The 21,452-nt window shown below is 46.6% G+C and overlaps 1 protein-coding gene across 2 annotated transcripts in view; it reads left to right on the top strand.

Annotated features, from left to right (window-relative positions):
• The window catches only part of MAPK4 (mitogen-activated protein kinase 4), a 45,386-nt gene extending 25,106 nt beyond the window's left edge, over positions 1-20,280 (top strand). For both annotated transcript variants that reach the window (XM_061450474.1, XM_061450473.1), the window contains 4 exons: positions 6,623-6,767; positions 12,518-12,679; positions 14,720-14,921; positions 16,921-20,280. In XM_061450474.1, the coding sequence (XP_061306458.1) occupies positions 6,623-6,767; positions 12,518-12,679; positions 14,720-14,921; positions 16,921-17,608 (1,197 nt within the window). In that variant the 3' untranslated portion in view covers positions 17,609-20,280. The remainder of the gene's footprint in view (positions 1-6,622; positions 6,768-12,517; positions 12,680-14,719; positions 14,922-16,920) is intronic.
• The last annotated feature ends 1,172 nt before the right edge of the window (positions 20,281-21,452 follow it).

The following is a 21,452-nucleotide window of genomic DNA, read 5'->3' as shown; positions in this document are numbered from 1 at the left end:
GCCAGCATTGAGAATAACAGAGATCCTCACAGCCCAGTTTTGGTGCTAATGCAAGTGCTAATTTGGTAGCACAGCAAGTGCTAATGCAAAGCTGGCCAAAAGCATGTGAAATCCTTCTCCCTGGGTAATTAATTACTGTAAAGACCCATCAGATCCAAACCTCTGAAGGCAGTGCATAACTCTAGCATAATGTCTTCTTTCAAGTCTTTGTGGTGAGGAAGGGTTGTCTTAAGCACTTGGATTTTTTTTCCTTTAGGATGTTTTCTGTCTGGAATGTGCTTGGACTGGTGTCTGGCTTCTGCTAAAACCAAAAAATCACAGGCTGTGTATTCTTATTTGTCTAACAGGTCACAACTTTTCTGCCCCAATGCTTCTCAAATCCCAAACCAAGCAGTTTTGAACACAGTTTAGAAATACATATACCACTTAAATAATAGCCCTTACTTGGCAATGTGCCTTGTTTACATGGCTTGCAGCAGGCAGCCGTTTACTGAGGACGATTTGGTGGGAAAGGAGTAGCTCTTCAGCTCTGTGAGATGCCCTGGACCACTGCAGGGTGCTGGCCCACACCAGCTTTGAAGCAGAGCAGCTTCACCTGTGTTTTTCCCACCACTTGGCTGGTGTTTGCTGCTCAAATCCCTTTCTTCACGCGTTAAGAGCAGCATATGTGCATCTGTTGTTTTCAAACCTCCCCATAACAGATGAGATGAATTTCAGGCTGCCGAGGTCACATCCAGATCTGGGTCTGCACCTTCACAGGCTGCTTAGACCTGTCGGCTTAAATTTTAGCCCTGTATCACATAAACACGTTTCTAAGCAACCTGGGTGTTCATGAACTTGCAAGCATCTCTTTAGGGCACAGAATATCAGGTCTAGCAGGAGATGATCCTGTATGTCCGTTTCTCTGCCATCCTCTTATCTGATGCTGTCGCAATCCAGCCATGCAGGCTCCTTTCTCTTCCTTCTTCTTACCTAGGAGTTACTAATCCTGCTGTTTATCACTGTAGAACATCTCCATGTTAATCCCTTTTTCCTCAGTCCCTGCTGTTTGTGGTCTGAATGCTTTCCCATGTGACTTGGTGCCCAAATGGGGAGCAGAGGAGTGTTGGAGATGAAGGTAAGGGGTAGATTCAGCCTCCACAGGGTCCTTATTCATGTGCAAAACAGGCAAAGCTGAGCGTTTCCGTTGTCATTAACTGCCTCCTTGCTGAACGAAGCATCTCACCTTCACGATGGGAGCACTCTGCAATGCCCCCTCTGTCTTGTATTTCTTCAGAGACTGCCTGGGTGTGCTTAGCTGCCCATCCATCCATCTTATGCCTAATAAATATTGTGATCTGCCCCAAATGTGGGAGGGAAACGGGTGCAAATGTGAGGTGCTCTCCTCCCTTGAGCATCCTCAGCTCATGATAGGCAGGAGGGATGGGAAAGCAGGGAGGTAGCAAAGTCAAGAATTAAGAATTGGGATAAATATCAATGAATGTCTAGACTTCAGAATAATTTTGGGGGCAGAAGGCCCTGGCCGTGCATTCCATGTGTCATGGTGCCCAGTGCTGGTCAGAGATGGCTGGAGAAGACAGCAGAAACGCCTGCTGGGGATACAAAGACTTGCTAAATCTCCTTTACTCAAGTGAGGACAGTGAAGTGGGACACTCCTGAGCCCACCCATGTTGTACAAAATAGTCATATTACCTCTTGTGGGGATATGGGGGCTCTGCCTGGTTTCTCAAAGCACTTGGGGGCATCTGCATGGGGCTGCCTCTCTCCCTTTGCCTTTAATGGCAATATTAATTACATAATTAATTGGCAGAAATTCCATGCTAAGGAGGGTGCAGCAGTACTTTTAGGGGGCGATCTTGTGGTAAATAGTTTCCAGAACATCTTCAAACCTTTGAAGTCCTCCCTTTGTTTTGTACTTGCTGGTCATTGCAAATTTAATAGCTTCCAGTTCATCCAGTAAAACAATGGAATTCCCAGGTGGAGCATCACGAGGAGGTCTTCAGAGGAGAGGAGGATGTGGATATTGGTCTGTACTCACCCTGGAGAGGACCACCCTCCACGTCCAGCCCTCAGGCAGTTGCCTGTGGCCCCATGCAGGCAGCACCGAGCCTCCCCGCTGTGACCCCAGCTCGGTTGTTCTCCTTCTCTGTCCTCTGATGAAGCACGAAACAGTGTGTAGTCCTGAAATAAATGTGCTCTGTCATCCCAAAACCATGAGAATACACGTCACATTGCTGGAACCGTGCACAATGCCGATTTTATTATTTTATTATGGAACAATATTCCTGCAAATCCGCCTTCTTTCTCAGCTCCTCCTAGATCTGCCCTACCTGCCTTCTAAAAGATAAGGTTAAGAACCATGCTGTGCAGAGGCAGCAGCCCACTGCTGCACCAGGATCATTCCAAAAGCTTGGGGTTGTTACTATTTTGAGTCCCCATACCTTGGCACTGCAGCCATCTGCAGCAGGAATTGACCCAGCTCCTGGTGCAGCTACAGAAATCCTGCCTGCTGCTGTGGATGGAGGTGTGAATAGACAGGCTGTGCCTGAATCCTGCTGGATTTACAGTTCGTGGGTGCCTGGTCGGCACTTCTGCAGCTTTTTGAGTGCAGGAAGATGGATTTTGGTGTGAAATACTCTCAGGAGAAGCTTTGGGCTACAGTGCTGGGGGCTGCCTGGTCTGCAGGAGGTGGGATCCTGGATTTTGGTGTCCACCTCAAGGAGGCCTCCAGCTCCAACGAGGAGCTCTGGCCTCGGATGATGGCTGTTTCAGAGCACTGGGGGATCTTGCTGTGCTCCCCATGCTCCCCATGCTGTGCCAGGTTCCCATGGTGCTCTCGGGATGCAAGCGGTCCAGCATCCCATGACCAGTGCAATGCTGGGATGCAGCAGTACCCAGCTGAAAGAGTTTTTCCTTCTGGTGCTACAAGTGACACACAAAATCCGTGTTGTGTAAAGATTAGAAAGAAACATTCTTTCTTGTTTTGCTTTTCAGTTTCTCGTTGGTGCTGTTGAATGCAACTCGATGTTTATCCTACCTGTAGTGAATTCATCACCTTTGTAGATTGCCGAGCATGCCTGCACATGCTATAGGAGCAGAGGAGAAGCAGGAGAATGGTACTTGAAAACTGCCAAAAAAACACACCGAAATAGCTTGGGAGGGCTTGAGAGCAAACCTGGGACTTGAAGCTACTTCTGTTTTCAAATTGACTCCGTTATATTGAGTTTTAAAGAGATTCCGGGAGTTCTTCAGTTCAGACAGGGCTGTGCTGAATCCACAGAATATTGTCATGAAGATGTATGTTCCATCTTAATTATAACTAATTAACATGCTCCTGTTCTTGGTCTGTCTGTCTGGTTGAATACACATAAATGGTGAAAATCTTGTGCTAAAGCCCATGCCCTGTATAAGTGCTCAGGCCCTGCATCCTGCCACGGCTCCTGTCCTCATATAAGTCTTGGCACCATGGGTAAGAGCCAAGCCCATACCTAACCCTGGTTTAGGTGGATCCTTACCCAAGCATCCTGTGGCTGTGCCAGTGACTGCATGTTCTCTGCTGCCACAGCTGTGGTGGTATTTCTCCTGAGGACTTGATAGTCCACAGGGCTGTAGTTACATCCTCCAGGACAGCAACTTATTCTGTATATTTTATAAAAGTAAACAAATAGCACACGTTTTTAGCCACCATAGAGGCAGAGCAGACATAGGCATTGGGGCTGTATAAGCCACCCAGGACTGGACTGCTGTGGCAGCAACACCAGCTGCTCCCACTGGAAAACCTCAGGCCAGGTCAGTAAAGTCTTGATCTTCAAAACTCCCATCATTTTCCCACTATTTTCCTCCTGGGAAAGAGGAGGGATAACCCAGAGCACAACAGCAGAATGCCATGGGAGGCAAGGTGGGATCGATGCATCAGTCTAGTTCATGTAGTTGCGCCTCCCCATGTGTCCTTCCTTGGCTTGGTGATGGGTGACCCAGTGTCTGGGTTATTCAGTAAACAGCGGACTGCAGTCAAAGATATGTTGATGGGTGACAGAAGAGGGAAGCACAATGAGAAGTGCTGCTAATTAATTACCACCAGTAACCTCACACAGCAGGGGAGGGGTTGATGTGTCCATAATATTGGGTGAGTTTTTGTAGGGAATTTTCTGCAATACATGAGAGATGCCTGGGGGAAAAAAGGTTTGGCTTATTCTAACATATAGATATTTGCAGTATATTCCTCATACATTTTCCAAGCTGTACATGCCCCCAAGAACTCAAATCCATCTTGTCAGAGAAAAAAAATGTATGAACCAAGTGTTAAATCTGTAAGGAGAGCGACATTCCTTTTCTGCGAAAAGGAAAATTTGCTACTGCTATGAATTGCCTGGGATCATTATCCCCAAAATTCATTTTCTTAGGATTTTCCAATAAGTATCAGCATTGTTGGGAATAATTGCAGTAGCTGAAGAGTGGCAGTCTGATCAGTTAATGCCTGGGGCTTTTGTGCTGGTTCTGATTCAGCAGCATTAACAAAAATGTAATGGCATTAAATGAAACTTCTCAGCTCATCAGTCTTCATTACAATTTATCTCAAGAAGACCAAAATTAAAATGTTCTTTTAAAAGCAAACCCTTTATGATGACTTGCGCATTTGGAAATCGGAGCAAAAACCTGCACTGGGGGAAGAGGAGCATTATGAACCTTGTAGTGTTTGTGATGGTGCACTGCTCTCGTGTTTAGGTTGAGAGATGCATCCCGTAACGTGCTAGGAGAGGTTACATGGCATAACTGCATCCACAGTTGTATCGCAACTGAAAACAGTTTGTGAATTAAATCAGCTAGGATGGAGTTTTTAACTGAGTTTTTATGTGAACTGTATTCATGCTGTCATTGCATTTAGATACTCTCCAAGTGCTTCATGGCATTTAAATGCAATTTAAATTTATAATTTAATTTTAGTTTGTCTTTTGTACTTCTACAAGTGCATTTCAATCTATTTCGTTCTTTTAATGCGTTATATTTAATGTAGAAAATGGCACTAGGAATATTCTGGCATTATCCTGATGAACTAACTATTCATGCCCATCCATGGCATGCATCCGGAGTTTGGCTGATGGGCAAAGTGGGGGGCAATGTGACATCCCTCACGGTGCCAGTGTTATTTGCAGGATTGAACACATCCCCTTGATTCGAGTGGGAGCTGCTGAGCGCTTGGCACTTGTCTTGAATCTCCTGGGTGAACTCAGGAACAGGAAGGCTGAGGTCCAGGAGGTGACAGCGCTTGGTCTTTGTCCCATGGGGTGCTGCTGAGGACATCTCCTTTAAAAGCAGGTTAGGCATCCCAGCAAAACATCCTACTGTAAGCAAAGTAGGACAGAGGAGATGACCTGCCCCATGCCACCTGGCTGCAATGCCAGGAGCTGGGCAGTGAGGAAGGGAGGTGACGTATTAGGCAGCACTCAGGCTTGGTGCAGAAATGACAGGGTTTCCTCGTTCTGCATCAGCTAGCTAATCCTCGAAAGGGCTTTCCCACTTATCCCATGGTGTCTTAATTTCAAGAGTCTTGGCTAAGAGCCCTTGTGGGGCTGTTACCCGCTCGGCGATGCTTTAAGACATCTGTTCATCCAGAAGGCTTTCCTTCCATGCAGTAGCGATGTTCCTCCCTAAATCTGTTTCTCTGCCCATTCCCTTGTTTTCCTACTTATCACAAGGTCCCACGTCTCACCCCTGTGAGATGCTGAAGAGGCTCATCTGCAGTTCACAGCATGTGCCCCAAACCCAAGTGGGGTTTGCTATGGCAGCATTCCAAGGAAGCCTGGCTTCTGTGAGAGACCAGATCATGCTGAGCATATCCTCTGGGTGCTGCCCACTTGGAAGTCCTTTCGGCCACCTCTGCTCTGGTCTTGTGTGTCCCCTGGTGCTCGCTGGACTTACCCATGGGTGCCTTCTCTTGCGTGGGCTCCCCTAAGAGCTCCTGCCCTTAAAAGATCAGTTTTTTAGCATCAGTGTTTGGAGTTGGATCCATGGGAACTCAACGATATGTAGCTTGCTGTTACCAGTGGTTTAGGTAGCTATGGAGGGACTGTAGATGTGGGATTAACTAGAGATGGAATAAGCAAAAGTTTGCAAACTGGTGACATTTGGAAGTCTAAGCACTGTGCTTGTGGTACTGAGCTGGGAAGGGCTTCCTTCACAGGCTGCTGGGTTACAGCTGGGACCCAGCAAAGTAGTGAAATAACGTGCTTAACTTCCAAAATGTCTCAGATGATGAAATTGGGATTTATATAATACAGCTAAGTCCTCTTAACAGTGACCTGAAATAACTTCTGCAGGTACGATCTGCAAATCTGTGCTATTCAAGCCATCTGTTCTTTGCAGAAGTTGCTTCAATGCCATGGTGACAAACAGCAAACAAGTTTTAGGGGAGCTGCGAGTGCTTTGTCTCCTGGAGGAGTGAAGCATCTCTTGTTTCCTGTGGTGTATGTCTCATGTCTTGCTTCCTGCAAGATACACAACCGCAGCCTGCCTTAGGTACAGCACAAGTGCAGTGGGCAGGTTTTGTAGGATCTGATGGTGTGGCCATGGTGTCAGCATGGTTGCTGCAAGGCTCCTGACATCTCTGTCTCTGCTATTTCAGGGTTACCTTTCTGAAGGCTTAGTGACAAAATGGTACCGCTCCCCCCGGCTCCTCCTCTCGCCAAACAACTACACCAAAGCCATCGACATGTGGGCAGCCGGCTGCATCCTTGCCGAGATGCTGACGGGAAGGATGCTCTTTGCTGGTAGGTTTCTGCCTCCCTGTTAATTCATTTTTGTTTTATCCCTCTTTCCCTGCTACCCCGTTCTAAGCCTTCCAAGCATGGCAGAGGTAATTCCCCTCTCCTTCCAGCTAAGGCAAAACTTGTAGCATCACTACAGGGATCCTATAGCTGTTAACGTGGAGTTGTCTCCAGAAAAAACATCGCTTGCACAGCCTCTATTAGAGGGTCCCTTGATTGGTACAGACTTCCCTGATGCAGGCGGTCCCCTGAGGAGGGAGAAGAGTTGATTTTCACTCAGTTTTCTTGTGCTTGCCTGGCAAGGACACCTGTTGGTATTGGTATGATGGCCCCAGAGGAAAGCCACCAGCTGGTGGGTGCCTGAGGCTGGCTCTGCTGAGCCTTGTTGGGCAGGGATGGTCTGCTGCCAAAGGTAAAATCCAAACAATGAGTAATTCTGATGAGACAATCAGACTTTCTTCTGTTTCTGGGTTTTCAACAGAACACAGGAGGATTTGCTGGGACTGGGGATGCTAAAAAGTAATACAGGGTAGAGTATAGGACAGGAGATAATGTGAGCCTGTCCCAAGAGGTTTGTACTCTAAGCCATGGGTTTGAATTGTGATTGGTGTCTTCAAGGTATCTCATTTCTCTGAGGGAAGACATTTTAATGCCACTACCCATTTTCAGCCATTTTCAGTATTTCCTTATAAGCAGGTATTGGAGTTGTAAAGGTGCAGTGCAAAGAAAAGAAGACAAAGGCAGCACTGGCAAGGAGAGCATAATTATCAGTGCAGCATTTGAAGCTCAGCTCTGATGTTCTTGAGAAGTAAATCTTGATTTAATGCAAGTGCTGCTGTCAGGAGCAAAGCTGTGCTGCCCAGGCTGGACATGGAGACATGTTTGGGGATTAAGCAGCCACTCTCTGCTTGCTGACCACATCGCTTCCATGCCTGGGGTCTGCAGCAGCCCTCCTTCTCGCCTGTCTCTCCATCGCCCGTTAGTGCTGTGAATGACAAGGTCTAATGCATTCTGCGAGCAGCTGCTCACAGAGTTGTGTAAATAAATAATTAGGCCCATTAATAATGGAGAAGGACATTTTCTTCACAAATATTTCAGTGCGCTGCACAGCTCCACAGCTGGTGCTTGGTTGCAGCTGCTCCATTGCTCCCTCCATGCTCCAGCTTCCATATTTCTTTTGTGAAAGGTGAAAATGAAGCAGTCGGCATCATTTGGAAGAGGTCATTAAAACTGCCTCATTTTCCTTCCTTCCTCATGTCCTTGGTCTCCCCTCCCCAGAATTTTCAAGTCCAGGGACTTCAGTTATGAAAATAACTCAGTCAGACCTGGCTGCTTCTGGTGCCTCCTCAGGATGTATTCCAGGAGAGGGGATGTCTCCACGTGCCACTTGCCTGTGCAGGCACTGGGAGACACTACACATGGGTGAGCTCCAGGGACAGCTCTGCCAGGGGCTTCCCCTTGCCAAGCCATGGTTTACAACGTGGAAGAGTTTATGAGCTTTTTGGGTGGGAGCAAACTGGACGATGCCTTTGCAGGCACCATCAGGCACCTCAGCTCCGCCAGTCCAGAGCACTGGATCCAAACTATCTCCAGGTAAACCAGAGCAGCAGAAGCAAACCCCAGCACAGATGGTCCTGGTCCTGCAGGAGTTGAACCAGAGTAGAGCAGTGCACTGCCTCATACTTAAACTGGATGTATCTGGAGCCCCAAGGAAATCCTTCTGGACTCAGTTTCTGTTCTCCTGTACTCATTCCCTGTGTCAAACAACAAAACAAGACTGGCTTGACTAGGTCCTTCTCTGGCCATCCCCACTATAGTAGCCATGCATCTTTATCCTTGCATTTCAAGCCATGCTTGACTCCTGCCTCAGCTTGGTGTTTCTGCTGTTTGTAGACCCTGGGGTAGAATTTACATTGGCTGACACCAGATACCTGGTCCTTAAAGCTCCCTTCACGGTCAAGGCAGAGGCAAAGGCAGCTCCAGAATGTGATTCATCTGTCCTCTATTAGCTGTCTGCATTAGATGAGATTAACTGACTTTAGAAATATTTATTTTTCCAATACAAAAGTCTGGAGGACAGCTGAAGTGCTTGTGCTGGTGTTACATGTGGGTACATGTCACATCAGTCCTGTCCTGGCTGCCCAGGTGAGGTGGCCCAGAACAGCCATATGGGAACCTGCTTTGCAGTTTGGCTCCTGAGAGTCCACAGCAGGTCAGAGATCAGGAGATGGGATTTGGCAGGTCACAGGTTGGGCTCAGCCAGACACATGCTGCGAGCATCTCTGCTTCTCTGCTTTCCAGCCCTGTGCAGTCCCTTAATAAGCCCCCAGATACTGAGTTAATGGGTGGGGATCAAAACCAGAGCTCAAACTATATATTTCTTTTGGGTTGCTTTAAAAATAGTCCATAGAGTTGTTATGGGAAGGTTCTGCCCTGTGCCCCATTTTCTTGGCCTCCTCCTACACCAGTAGGTAAGTAAGAGTTGGGGTGGGAGCCTGGCAGTGGGAAGGGTGCCCATGGTGGTGTCCCATGCCATGTACTATCTTTCATCTGCTGGTGTCCAAAGAGGAGGGGAATAAACTCCAGCCACTCAGAGCAACTAAAACTGGCGAACACTCATAGGACAGCACAGGTTCATCTTTCCTTTTGTTTCCCTCCTCTTTGCTTGGGAGAATGAGTTTACCCAAGCCCAGTTACAGCCCCCAACACTGCAGGATGAGACTTCTGGAGAGTTCTGGATCACCAGCAACACCTCGTGGGAAAGAAGAGCGATGTAGTTCCCAGAAACTTGCAAACCTCCAGTAATTGCCATTCACTGGATAAATTTGTTTTCTGAGTATGCGTCAGTGGCACAACTTAAATCGAGTGCTTGGCATAAGTCAGTGTAATTAACTCAGTAGTTTGTCTGGGCTGCTTAAGCAAGGTAGTTAACTTAAGGTGATCCATTACTAGCTTTTACTCACTGCTTTCATTCTCCCACACACTAATGAACACCCAGCAAAGAGGGACCCCGGCTCCTTGCCCTCTCCACGGCTCCTTCTCTGTGGTGCGGTGGCAGGAGCAGCTTTGGGTTTGGCAGAGACCCGGGAGACCCCAAGAAATGTGACTGATCCAAAGCTCACGGAGCGTAGCCTGTCTCCAGCACCTAAAATCTCTTTGGAGAGCTCCCCCACCGCGAGCTGCATGGAGAACAGGGAACGGCATCCCCAGCTGAGCAGCTACAGCTCCCTCTAGTGACTCTTCCACCCTCTGCTGCCGAAGTGTATCTAAAGCCTCACCAGTGCAGACAAGAGAAAACGGGGAGAAAAAGAAAAGCTGCGTGTCCTTGCAGGTGTCTGTGGGGTTTGCCAGTGGACCATGAGATAGGAGGTGACGTGGTGGCATTTCCCATGGGATCAGTGCTTGCTCCTAGATAATTCACTAGCAGGGCTTGGGTGCATAGCCAGGATTTGGCTGCAAGCCCAGGGAAGGGTTCCGTTTTCCAAGACGTGATGCAGAGCTCCTTGTTCTCTCCTCGGGTAATGACAGCACATTACGTTTATTCTGTCTGTAGTCTGTGTTTTTCTTCTCAGGAATTAATGCCTCCAGAAGGTCCCTAGGAATTACATAAATAAGAGGATAATGGTGGAGAAGTGGGTTCCTGAGAGCCATAATTCAAGGCTTCCAGCGTTGCATTAGCAGCTTCTCTGTGTGACTAAACACTGCTTTTTGGCTGTCATGTACCTTCAATGAGCAGTGGCAGGAGCTGCACTGAGAGGAGAACAGCTGTGAAGCCTTTGGGATTTTCAATACCCTGTGATTCTGATCACAGTTTGGGAATTAGCCTGACCAACAAAGTGTTTGTTTCTTGATGGTCATCTTTAGTTTCTCCTGGAGCCATGCTGTGAACCTCTAAATGACCTAAAATTAGTTCTTCTATAGGAAAGTTAATTAATTTGCCCAGGATTGATTTTTTGGGAGGGTGTCCCTCTGTCTTTTTTGCCTTTCCTACTGCTTTATCTTCTGAGGTTTTGCTCTGGGTGGATGTGTAGTGCAATGGTGACCAGCTCTGCTAATGTCATAGAATCCCAGAGTGGTTTGGTTTGAAAGGGACCTTAAAGCTCATCCAATTCCAACCCCCTGCCACTGGCAGGGACACCTTCCTCTAGAGCAGCTTGCTCAAAATATGTCGGTGTTACTTTGGTGTTGTCTAAGTTCATTGCCATGTCCTGGCTTGGAGCTCTGCTGTTTGGGGTGCATACAACTGCATTGAACCAAAACTTGTTGGAGTGATGAGGCCAAGATGGATGGAGACCCTTTCCCAACCTTGACATTTGGAAGTACCCTTGCCCTGGGTTGTGTGTGTTTGGGGTCAGCTCTATGGATGTGAGTCTGGAAACCTGCTGCAGACCCAGAGGGAGCTCTAGGCTGGGGAGGGCAGCCCCTGCAAGGTGCCAGGGACCTCCAAAGGGAAAGAGTCGCCTGAGGGTGTGAAGCCAGTGATGGTCCACACCAGCCCCTGTAGGTTGTGCTCTCCACCCTCCTTACAAACTGGTTAGAAGTGCTGTGCCATAAATGAGGTTCACTTCTCTTGTGGATCATCCAGTTGCTGCTCACCAGTGAAGCCACCTCAAATTCACAACTTGGACAGCAGGGGCTTGGTGGCCCCAAAACCCCATTGGTTTGTCCACGCCAGCCAGCTTGCTGTCTTAGTGGATAGTCCTTCCTCTAATGACAGAATATTTATAACCAGCCTTTCTGGCAGACACAAAATCAATAGTGTGACTTGGTATTTCTGCCAGGCTGCTTCTCTGTACACATAGAAGGCTGGAAATAGCCCCTGAGCTGTTGGTCAAATCCAATAGTGCATCAAAGAATGGGATTAACGTTCATTAATGAAATGGTTTGCTTCGCTCCACTGACAATGCTGTGCTTCTTCCTCTCACTGACTCGTAGCTGTGGATTAATATGTCCTGAAGGAAAAGGATGAAAAATACATGATTGTTCATAGCAGTTGTGGGGACTGTCACAATCAGAGCCTTGTGCTCTCCCAAATGTTGCGCTTGCATTCATTTAAAGTGTGTTGCTCCTCCAGAGCTGGACCAGGACTATGGGGGGGGGTGGGGGTGGTGTCTCCCCAGGGCAGACTAGAGGTGGAGAAGTTGTCATTTCTGAGGCTGTTGTTAGAGCAAATATTCATCTCTTCGTATCACACATGATGGAGCCCAGCAATGGGTAATAGCTCCCACCTCTGTGATTTTGTTTGGGTACAGTTTCTGCTCTGCCTGACAGCCTCAGGGTGATACGGGGCAAATTGTCTAGGTTAACTCTTAAACCCTTAAAATGAGGTGACCCTGGTGTCCCGCCAGGGTGAATGGGAGAGGAGGTATGGGTGCTTTGTGGGCTGCACGGCCTGTGTGTGTGTAGATGGAGGCATCTCACCTGAAGCTCTGCCTTGGACACACCTGAGTGGTTGCTCCATGTACTGCTGTGTAGAGGGAGAACCAAAAGGTGAGCTCTCATGCAGGAAGACAGCAACAGAGGAAAATGAAAGTGACCGGGGGATATTACTGCACCTGGTTCATGAGAAGGTGGTGAGGATGTTTTCATTGCATTTATAGTGGTGGCTGATACTGGAAAGCATCAGTGCAGAGATGCACTCAGAGATGCAGCATTGCAGCGACATGGCTCATTTCAGGGAGGTAATACAACACACATGTACACCCAGTTTAACTTCTATGTCTTACCTCTCTGCCTGTTTTCTGCCCGTTTAGGGGGTCATGAGCTGGAACAGATGCAGCTTATTCTAGAGACAATTCCAGTTATCCATGAGGAGGACAAAGAGGAGCTGCTCAAAGTGATGCCCACGTTCATCAACAGCACCTGGGAAGTGAGGAAGCCACTGCGTAAGCTGCTCCCCGAAGTGGACAGTGAAGGTACTGTACTGCCTCCTGGCTTTGGCAGAGGTGTTTCCCCAGAGGGTCACAGGGATTGTCCTCTAAGGCCAAGTGCATTAACACTGGTGAACGGGGTTCAGATATCTGGGGGGTTACAGTGCATGGCTGCAGTGCTGTCCCCACCAGGGTCCTGCTTACCATCCCACCAGGGAAGATGTGGCTGCAGGATAGCAATGGTGATGCGGTAGCTTTCTTGCAGGTAACTCTTATAGAAATATGGGTGAAATAGTCTTCCAAGACTATTCCAAGACACTTTCAAGGTGCATCCTTGCCTTTCTGTGCCTTTTCTTGACCTGTGAGTCTTCATTGCAGGGGTTATTTTCAAGCCCTGTTAATTTTCTTGCTGTGCTTTTTGCATGAATGCATTTGTATAATACAAGAGAATAAATTCACTTACTTCACAAATATCTGAACTCAGTGAGATGGTTGCTACAAGCAGAAGCATCCAAGTGCTTCAAGGCTTGGACATTACTCACGTCAGGCTGTCGCAGCCTGCAGTGCTTGAGCACCACTTCAGCCCCTTTCCTCCTTTGGCTAAAGCTTAAAAAAAGTAGAAACCAGCGGTGTGTTGTTGTGAGGGGGCTGGAAACCACAGGCTTCCAGACCTAAACATTTGCCTGGAGCAGCTTTGCAGGCAGTGGGAGCTTGCAGGGTGGCAGCCAGAGTTGAGCAGTGTGGATCAGGGCACATCCGCTCTTCTGCCCTCCTTCCAGGGCTTAAACTGGGGTAAGTGGACCTGGCCTCCTGCTTTTGGGAAGACGTCAAGACCCAGCCTGGCTTATGTTCATTGGTGTAATTTCTGGTTATAAGACATGTGCTACCAGGGCTTGGCAATGTGATAGTCATCAGCCTGGGTTACCCATGTCAGCCTCCAGCAAGCAGAGGTGGATTTATTCCCTGTCGTTACTGTGGGAAGAAAGGTCACCTGTGCGCTTTATATAATTCATTGATATTTTCCTTCCTCTCTGACCCATAATATATCATTCCTTCATGCTTCTCACCCACAGTCGGTGACCTTATGAAGCTTTTGATTCCTTCCTACTTAATTAGCCCAAGCAATGAAATAATCTTGTGGGAGACAATTGGATATTGGTTAATGTTTAAGCACTGAGGCAATAGGTATGGCCTGGCCTTCTTGCTGAGTGACTTTTGTCCTTGAAGAAACTGTCCCATTCACACTTACACCTTTAATGAGGATATTTCTGAAGGTACAATCCACAGTTGCAGTTGAAGAAAGGCATTTTCCTGTTTGTATTATCTGAACTGTAAAGGGTTTTTTCCATTCACCAAGAATCAACTGAATAGCCTCTTTAATGACAGGATTTGATCTTTCCACATAAGCTCAGTAAAAGGTATCATCAAAGAACTCACAACAAGCCCTCTATATTTAGATGTAATTCTAGTAATTTCAATTTCACTTAACTTCCTCCTTCATCATTGTAAAAACAGTTCATGCTCCACAGTCTTTCTAAAGTAATTTTAGACACTTGGAGTTCTTTAAATATTAAAGGGTAGGTAATTTCAGAGTGTTGGTCATGCCAAAGACTTCTAAAAATTGCACTTTAAATCTAATCCCACTTCAGCTGTACAAGATGTGAAATCAGTTGTCTGAAACGCAGTGTGCTTGTCAAATGAATCTGAGAGCCCAGAATCAAACCTGACACCATGCAAAGATCTTTTGACCTTCAGCTCAGTGTTCTGGCCCAGGATCACAGGACAGGGTATAACATGTACATGCTGCGCTGTGGAGGTGTGATGTTGTCATTTTTCCTGCCTTGCTAGATAAAATGACACCTGCAGGATGTGGGATTGCTCTACTCCAAGGACACTGCTCCTGGGGCAAGTAAGATGGATGCTGCAAGGACAGAAGTGCCTGTTTTAGATGCACACAGCATGTGACCTTTAATTCCTTCCTTACTTCAAAGGGATTTGTTATGGGGGATTCAAAAGGCTTATTCTGGAAAGGAATCTGGTATTGCTTTTGAGGAATTAGTGAGCTTGTTTCTCTTTGCTTCACAGCTATTGATTTTCTGGAGAAAATACTGACATTTAACCCTATGGATCGATTAACGGCTGAGATGGGTCTGCAGCATCCTTACATGAGTCAGTATTCCTGCCCCGAGGATGAACCAGTGTCTCAGCATCCATTCCGGATTGAGGATGAGATTGATGATATTTTACTCATGGAAGCCAACCAGAGCCAGATGTCTAACTGGGACAGGTATGGTACCCAAGGCTAGGCCACAGACCACATACTGGCTTACATAACTTAGGCAGAACTTGACTGGTGAGCCTCTGGCCTGCTCTTGGCTAGGTTCAATCACACATGTTCCAGACCCACAAAGGACACCTGCTTTTGCTTATTTATGCCATCTTTATGCTTTCTTTAAAGCCAATGAGAGGTTCATCACTGATGTCCATAGTGAGCAGATGTTGAGCGTGCACATCCCAGTCACTATCTTTCTGCTCTTGCTTTTATTCACAGCCTATACTGTCTTCATTTGAGTTACATCTGTTTAAGTGATGTTATGGTTCTTCCCCCCATCCTCTGTCCCTGGCACAGGGTGCCCAGAGAAGCTGTGGCTGCCCCATCCCTGGCAGTGTTCAAGGCCAGGTTGGACACAGGGGCTTGGAGCAAGCTGCTCTAGTGGAAGGTGTCCCTGCCTGTGGCAGGATGCTGGAACTGGAGGAGCTTTAATGTCCCTTCCAACACAAACCAGGCTGGGATTCTGTGATAATACCAGTTAAAAAATAATGTAACTCTTGTACCTTTTGGGGACTTGGCCTGATTTGGAGCAGAATATAATCACTTTTCAAGGTTCATAAGCCTCAGAGGCTACAGATCTGGGGTCTTTTAAAGTATTCTTAATTGCATGACTTTTAAATGGTTTGCTGGGAGTCGTACAGCAAGTTCAGAGCAGACCAAAGCCTTCAGCTGAGGCCTCCCATGCCCTACATGATTACCCCAGTTACTAGGCCAGTCCCAGTGCCAGAGCAGGTAGGACAAAATAAGCAGCTAAGAATTAAGTAAGTTCATTTTCCTATACAGCTCTTTCCAGCTGAGTGGGGTGAGCTGGCTGAGGATGTCTGCAGCATTGTTGTTCTCTGAATAGCAATTAAATCTCCTCACCTTCTTAATCCACCGTATTTCATCAGCACTGAAAAAGTAATCTAAAGAAATCCCTTGCCTTCACTATTATTAATCTCTCTGCCTGGTGAACACATATCAGTGTGGAGGCTGGGGGGCAATGAGGTAAATTAGGTATAAGAGGAAAGCTGGAAGCTTTTCTCAGGATTTCTGTCTTCAGTGTACCCACAGCTCCAGAATCCCTCCCATTATAATCTCCAAAGCAGTAAATCAGTTGCTGGAGGTCACCTGGTCACCTTTTTATCTCTTGGTTTTCTTGGTGTGACACAAGAAGCTGTGACCTGGGCTGTAGGTCCTGCCACCCAGCTGGGGACATCTGCTATAGTGGCCTAAATTTTGCAACACAAGCTGAGTGTTTTAGAGATGGGAAGTGATTTCTACCTGTTTGTTGTGGGATACCTGAAGACCTGGGACACAGAGCCCCAATAACTGGGATAATACATCTTTTAAAAGCAGCTCAGTTAGGAACCAGTAAATTAAATGTCACTTTGAAAACCATGTTTAAGAATGGGTGTTACCAGGTAATTGCAGTTAATGGGGAAAGTTATCACTTTGGAAGGTGGCCCTTCAGCGATGGTCTTGGTCCACCATTTAGGGTAAATGGTGATGTACAATCTCAGTGTCAGAGTAAATGGTGATGTACAATCTCATCTTTTTTACTTCTATGCCAACAAACAAGGAGCTCTCACACTGAGGGTACTTGTCTGTGGGCTGAAGGTCAGTTTCATTATTAACATTGTTAATAATGTTTTAATACCAAGTGGAGGGAAGATGATAAAGGCCTAAATGAAGGATCTGGTTGGTTTGGTTGTTGGGGCTTTTTACCTACTACTGGTCCCATCTCAGACTCTTGATAAATTACACCACATCCCCCCCCCCCCCCCCCCCCCCGCCTTTTTTAACACACAAAAGAAAGATCTCTAATACTAATAAGAAGTTAGAGATCTGTAGTAAGCAATATATTAGCAAGAAAAAAGCAAAAATAGCAGCAGCAAGGTGCACGTCTGTTTGAGCAGTGCTGTTTCTAATGAAGCTGTCATCTGTGTGTCTAATAGCAGCATGTTTTTCACAGGTATCACATAAGCCTCTCCTCTGACCTGGAATGGAGACATGATAAATACCATGACATGGATGATGTTCAGCGGGACCCTCGGGCAGGGTCTGAATCCATTGCTGAGGAAGCACAAGTTGATCCACGGAAATACTCACAAAGCAGCTCGGAGAGGTTCTTGGAGCTCTCCCACTCATCCATGGACCGAGTATTTGATGCTGATTGTGGAAAATCATGTGATTACAAAGTGGGGTCACCTTCCTACTTGGACAAATTGCTGTGGAGAGACAATAAGCCCCATCACTACTCAGAACCCAAGCTGATTTTAGATTTATCCCACTGGAAAAGAGCAGCCATAGCACCCACAGCTGAGCTGTCACTAGAAGAAGAACCATCCAACCTCTTCCTGGAGATTGCTCAGTGGGTGAAGAGCACGCAGGTGGGTCTCGAGTGTCCCAGTCCACTTCCAGAGATTCAGGAACGGAGCCTGCCATCTTCTCCTCACCACCTCCACAAAGAACCCACAGAGGTGAACAGCAAAAAAGACTCTGAGTTTGACTTGGATGTCTTCATCTCCAGGGCACTGAAACTTTGCACAAAACCTGAAGATCTTCCAGACAGCAAGCTTAATGACATCAATGGGGCCTGCATATCTGAGCACCCCAATGAGATTGTACAAACAGAGGTGTACCAGAAAGACCGATGGTGAGGAACCCACACCCAGGAAACCCCAATGCATCTCTTTGTTCCTCTCTAACGGTGTGGCCATTGCCTGGGGCTGTGAGCGGCTTATGTCTGTTGTTGAGCACCCGTTTTTTACACTATACTGAATGCCTTCTTCTGAAAAGGCAAGCACAAACCATGTGCCCCTTTTGATGCCTTAGAAATACATCTAAGGGAATCAAGAGGTGTGAATAAAATACTGAGTTTCTTATACTGCCTTAACACTCTTGCCTTGCAATCTCTGGGACCTGTTTGAAACTTAAATGTACATGGGGAAGATGACAGTACATAGTAAGTTTACAAACAGGAGTCAAATCAACTCATTTTCCTTTCTTTTTCTATAGCATCTTAAAACGATGAGGACAAAAATCAGCATTTTCATTATGGTCAGATACCCTCCCGGTTTGATGGATCCCCGAAACGCAAACTTTGAGCTCCTTTGAGGCACCCATGCACGTACAGACTGTACGGACAGAAGCAATGCCAGGCAGTGGTCAGCCACCAGTTAGCAGAGAACAGAACCAGAGGTAGATTTTGGCCATCAGACAGGAAATAACTCTGAGAATGTTAATGGGGAAGGAATTTGACCTGCAAAACATGGGCCACTTGGGACTTTTATTTTTTTCTGATGGGAAGATAAGATTTTTTGCTAAGCGCATTCTCCTTGGTTTCTCACACATAAATGTTCCCTTCTGTTGCACGGGGTAGATCTGAGCTCTCTGAGTACTTAGAAGGCTCCATACATGATGCATTGCAGTGTAACAACCTGGTGCTGTGAGTCCTCACTCGGGCAGCTGCCCATCAGACCAGCAAATTCTGGTGGTAAGGTCTGGACAGGAGTCAACAGCTAGAAACAGGGGGTCTCACAGTGTGATGCTGCTTGGCACCACCAGCTACACGGACTCAGCAAGGGCACCCACCTTTGCCAATAAAAAATGAATGGAAGTACTACTATTTTACCTTCTGACAGAGATTGTGTGAAGAAGACAACAGTTCCTGTGGCAGTAGATTCGTAACTGGCCACTTGGCTTCCAGCTCCTTTGGAAGATACTAGTGCCAGCAGGAAACTGAGCGCGGTTTGTAAATAGACGAAACCACAACTGATCTACTGTAACTTCTGTTCTCATCCACACTTCTGAGCACCTTAATAATTAATCAGCTAACAAGAGTTTGTATATGGAAGAAAAGTTCTATACTTATATTAAATCAAATTCAGCAGTTTTTTAAACAGAAAATCTGTAAATAGTGTCATAAAAGCCAGTCTCTGCTTTCCTTGCCATCATGTCACTGTGCTCTCCAGCACAGCAGCACTACTTTCATTTGTAAAAGAGAAACTCCTATATGTAGTAACTCTAAGGTCCATATTTAACTATTGTTCCTATGCGAATTAATTCGCTTCTAACAAGCAGTCTACTAAATGTTCTGAGATCTGAAGAAAACTCCTGTGAGACTCAGATCATAATTAACAGCAGCATTTACTATATTAACCCTGCTTTCTGTTCTTGGTGGGATCAGGGACAAGTTTAGCTGTAGGAAAGCTTGTGCTAAGCATTGACAAGCCCACGAACATTTTCTTATTGAGCATATCTCTCTTTAGCTAATGCAAATGCAGTTATCACAGCTGATCAGCAGCACAGGTGTGACGGCTGCTGGCTGCATGGATGGGACGGGGTGGAAGTGCTAGGGCAGGGGTGGAAAGCAAATTGGGCTCTGGTTTTTGCTTCTAGTGTTTGGATGTCCCCCACTGTGGTTTAGAAAGGGGAATCAGAAGACAAACAGATGTTGGTTTCCAGGGTGTTGCAGATAATTGATATACCTCAGCTTAAGCTCAGCAGTTTTACTGGTGGTGGGAGAAATTCAGATGCTGAAGAGCAGCCACCCCTGCAGTGGAGTGGATTCAGATCCAGCTCCAGTAGTCCACGACTGACTGCCCATGGTCAGTCCTGCTCAGTTTCACCATGTACACAACAGCATCCAGGAAAGGCTGGGAATGGGATTAACGGAGCTCGAGTGAGTGTACGCCATGAGAGGAGGTGTCCCATTGCTTTGTGCCACCCAACAGGAAAGGAGCAGATAACACCCAGCTTCTGATGGGAGATGCACAAACACTGCAGCCGGGGCATCAACTGAAAATTAGGTGTTTGGGAGCTGATGGAGTTTAGAAATGAAGGGTAAGATTAGCAAGGCCAGAGCTGCCTTCTAAAACTCTTCTGACAGATTCAGTGACTGTTTGCTACCATTGTGTTAAATATGGATACATGCTGACATGTAAAAATGTCCTCTGAAACCAGAAGCCATTTTCCATGGGTTGTTACACTTAGGCTGAACATCTTCACCAGAGGCCTGTGGGACTGTTTGTTACAGCCATGGAATTATCAGTTTTGCTTTTGCATATTGTCTTCTAAAAGTAGCGAGAGCTCTTAAATCCACAGTCAGTGTAATACTAACTTCACAAGAAGCATATAGATTGTACTGCTGCTCAATTTTTCATCTTGGTTTGTGAACTGTAATTTAATGTTGTTCCAAAACCTCAGCATCACGTGCTGCGATAAAGGGGATAATGAGAAGCGTGGCTTTAATTTGTTACCTGAGTGTGCTCAGCCAATCACAAGCCAGATTTGTTTCTCATCAACAATAAAACGTAAGGCCTGAGACTTCCTTGCTTCGTAGCATGTAATTATTTTGCTTATTACGAGATTTGAAATTTTTTTCCTGTACTCAACATCTAGGATCTTCTGCAATGCCCCATCCCTGGCAGTGTTCAAGGCCAGGCTGGATGGGGCTTGGTGCAACCTGCTCTAGCGGAAAGTGTCCCTGCCCATGGCAGGGGGGTTGAACTGGATGAGCTTTAAGGTCCCTTCCAACACAAATCATGGAAGAAGACCTTTAAGAATGATCACAGACACCTCCATTTATGCATGCATCAGATGAATATTTGCATTCTGGGGTTGTTTGTGTTGGGCTGCTTTTCACTGGGCTTTGCTTTGATTGGTGCAGGCCAGCTGAGTGCTCACAGTCACAGGAAGGGAATTTAGACTTTGTCACCAACCCGATGACTTCTGCAAACTGTTTCTTCTTGCAGTTTGAAGAATCACTTCAGTGCAAGGTTAACCATCAGGAGTTTCAATAAATTTGCATGTTACTTATTTGCAAAAGAGAAAAAAGGAGCACTACTGTCATTAACAGTTGGGCCTACCGAGGCCAAGTGGCACTGGGATGGGTGACCACCCTGGATTTAGAGATGTGGTGAGGTGAGAATGCTGAGCAGAGGCAGAAGGGATGGAAGGTGCTCATTGGGATCACCAGGGCTCAGGAGTGAGCAAGGTGATCCTGTTCAGTGGCATGAAGACACACCACAGTGCCAGCACAAGGGACTTCAGATGTCAGATTCCAGAAGCAGAGGGACTGCAAATGTCTCTAAGCTGAGGAGGACCTCAAGTTTAGAGGTGTGTTTAAGCCAGCAATCAGGTATATCCACTACAGACACCCACCTGCCACAAGCTGGGGACCAGGAGGCCATCAGGGAGAGGAGGGTGCAGCTGCTCTTAAAAACACCTTTGAATGTCAACATGATGCCTGCCTGTCAACAGTTCAGCTGCTCCCTGGTGATTGTTTCTCCCCAGTTACAAATACATGACTATTTTTACTGTGATTTATTTTTAATTGTGTTGGGCTCAGCAGCTGTTACCCTATCACAGAGCTGCATTAACCAGATCTTCAGAGCTTTACCAGTAAAGTCATGAAAAATCAACTTCAGATTACATCTACATATGGTTCTAGGGACATCCTGGGAAGTGTTTCATAAGCAAATCACACTTGAATTCCAGCGT

This window comes from Pezoporus flaviventris, unplaced genomic scaffold, assembly GCF_033815535.1.
Source record: "Pezoporus flaviventris isolate CSIRO_AGI_PZ_B2104156 unplaced genomic scaffold, CSIRO_AGI_Pfla_v1 ptg000010l, whole genome shotgun sequence".
NCBI classification, from domain to species: Eukaryota; Metazoa; Chordata; class Aves; order Psittaciformes; family Psittacidae; genus Pezoporus; species Pezoporus flaviventris.
Note: the sequence above shows the minus strand (reverse complement) of the source record. Positions and strands in the feature narration are given on the sequence as shown.